This window comes from Pteropus medius, unplaced genomic scaffold (genome assembly GCF_902729225.1).
Source record: "Pteropus medius unplaced genomic scaffold, Ma_sr-lr_union100, whole genome shotgun sequence".
In the NCBI taxonomy this organism is placed as follows: domain Eukaryota; kingdom Metazoa; phylum Chordata; class Mammalia; order Chiroptera; family Pteropodidae; genus Pteropus; species Pteropus medius.
The window spans coordinates 336290-338299 of record NW_024345917.1 but is presented as its reverse complement, the minus strand read 5'-3'; the positions used below and the strand labels follow the sequence as shown (position 1 = coordinate 338299).

At 51.4% G+C, this 2010-nt stretch overlaps 1 protein-coding gene across 1 annotated transcript; it reads left to right on the top strand.

Annotated features, from left to right (window-relative positions):
* The first annotated feature begins 512 nt into the window (after positions 1–512).
* LOC120612392 (melanoma-associated antigen B3-like) lies at positions 513–1538 on the top strand. Its single transcript, XM_039874820.1, has one exon. The coding sequence runs from the start codon at positions 513–515 to the stop codon at positions 1536–1538; it is 1026 nt and encodes a 341-aa protein (XP_039730754.1).
* The last annotated feature ends 472 nt before the right edge of the window (positions 1539–2010 follow it).

Genomic DNA, 2010 nt, shown 5'->3' with positions numbered 1-2010 from the left:
AACATACCTCCAACCGGCCAGGACAGACAGGGCCCAGGGATGCGCTGGATCCGCGTGCTCTCCGCCAGAAGCACCATTATCTTCCTTATGACGGCAGGGATGTTTGAAGTGTCAGCTTCAGGGCAGCGACGGGGACTGGGGAACCTGGTCGGGACAATAATTAACATAAAGATCCTGACAGTGAACTGAGAACACTTCCCAAACCCAGGACACAGGGTCCCCCTTGCTAGCCCCTGCTGTCACCCAGTAACACCTAGGGAGGGCTGAATGGCTGTGTCCCAGGGACACACTGACATTTTCTGCATGGCTCTCAGGGGAATGGCTGATGAGAGCAGGGTCCTGAGAGTTCCTAGAGCACTGCTCTCAGACCCTGCATAGGCAGCCTTGGGCAAAGCCGAGGTGGAACCTTCCCGCCGAGGGGACACATACCATGTCATTCTCCCTCCTCCAGGTACCCGCTTCCTCTACTCTTCTGCCTGCGGCGTTGCCTGCTGTCCCTGACCAGTGACATCATGCCTCGGGGTCAGAAGAGTAAGCTCCGTGCTCGTGAGCAACGCCACCAGGCTCGCAATAAGGCCCATGCTCAGAGGTCTGATGAAGCTACAGCCATGGAGGAAGAGCTTCCCTCCAGCTCCTCTGCCCTGGAAGCTCCTTCCCAGAGCACGTCACCGACCGAGTCAGATAGCAGTTTCCAGGCGTCGGGAGGGGCCTCAGCCACCGCCACCACCACCACCTCTCCAGGCGCAGATAAGACAAGCTCTGATGATGGCGAGGAAAGCCAAGATGAAGCAGTTTCTTATTCCCTTGCTTCATCTGCTCACAGGTCAGGCCGTACGTCTCCCACTGTGAAGGTGGATTCGGTGGAGCAGTTCCTCCTGCACAAGTTCAAAGTGAACCAACCCATTTTGAAGAAAGACATCGAGAAGATCCTGGGAGAGGAACACCAGGACAAATACGCTGAGATCCTCAAGAAGGCCGCCGAGCGCATTGAAGTTGTCTTCGCGATTGATCTGAAGGAAGTCGACTCAAACATGTACAAGTTTATCAGCAAACTGAACATCCCCAATAATGGGAGGCTGCGTGCAGGCAGGGGCTGGCCCAAGACCGGCCTTCTGATGAATATCCTGGGCTTCATCTTCATGAAGGGCAACTGCGCCACTGAGGAAGACCTCTGGGTGTTTCTGAAATTGTTCCAAATATATCCTGGGAAGAAACACATCATCTATGGAGAGCCGAGAAAACTCATCAGTAAAGATCTGGTGAATCTGAAGTACCTGGAGTACCGCCAGGTGCCTGGCAGTGATCCACCTCGCCATGAGTACCTGTGGGGCCCTAGAGCTCATGCTGAGACCAGCAAGATGAAAGTCCTCCACTTTTTGGCCAAAGCCGGAGCCACGGTGCCTAGTGCCTTCTCACAGTATGAAGAGGCCTTACGAGAAGAAAGGGCACGCACCAGAAGTGCAAGGAGGGCTGGCACTAGTGCCACAGCAAGGCCTGATTCCATGGCCCCGTCTTCTTCCACCCGTAGTGCACACTGAGGATCTTTTTTTTGTCTTCAAGACAAAAAAGATCGAATCACAGCAGAGTTTTTCGTGGAAGTGTTGAAGAATTCCACAGTTAAAGTTTGGGAAAATGGAATATAAAATAAATAAATAAATAAAACGTCATCAACCTTGATTTGCCTTATTGTTCTCAGTCTTTCCTTTTGTAAATTGATTTATACCTCAATATACTTAGCTTATTGAAGAAAGTCAGAGATAGTAACTCTTAACAAGTTAGTCCTCTGACTCAATTTCTCTTCTATTCCCCAAACTTATGTGAGCATCTGCTCTTGGGAAGGGCCATGGTGGTATGGGGCCTGGTAAGAAAAAGAAGGCAGGGCCGCTGCCCATAGAATCGTGAGGCTGGAACCAGCTACCATGAAAGGAAGACAGACAGATTCCCTGTAATTCAGAAAGCTCAACTGATAGGAAAGGGTGAAGAAGAGAAGAGGTTCCCCATGAGAGCAGT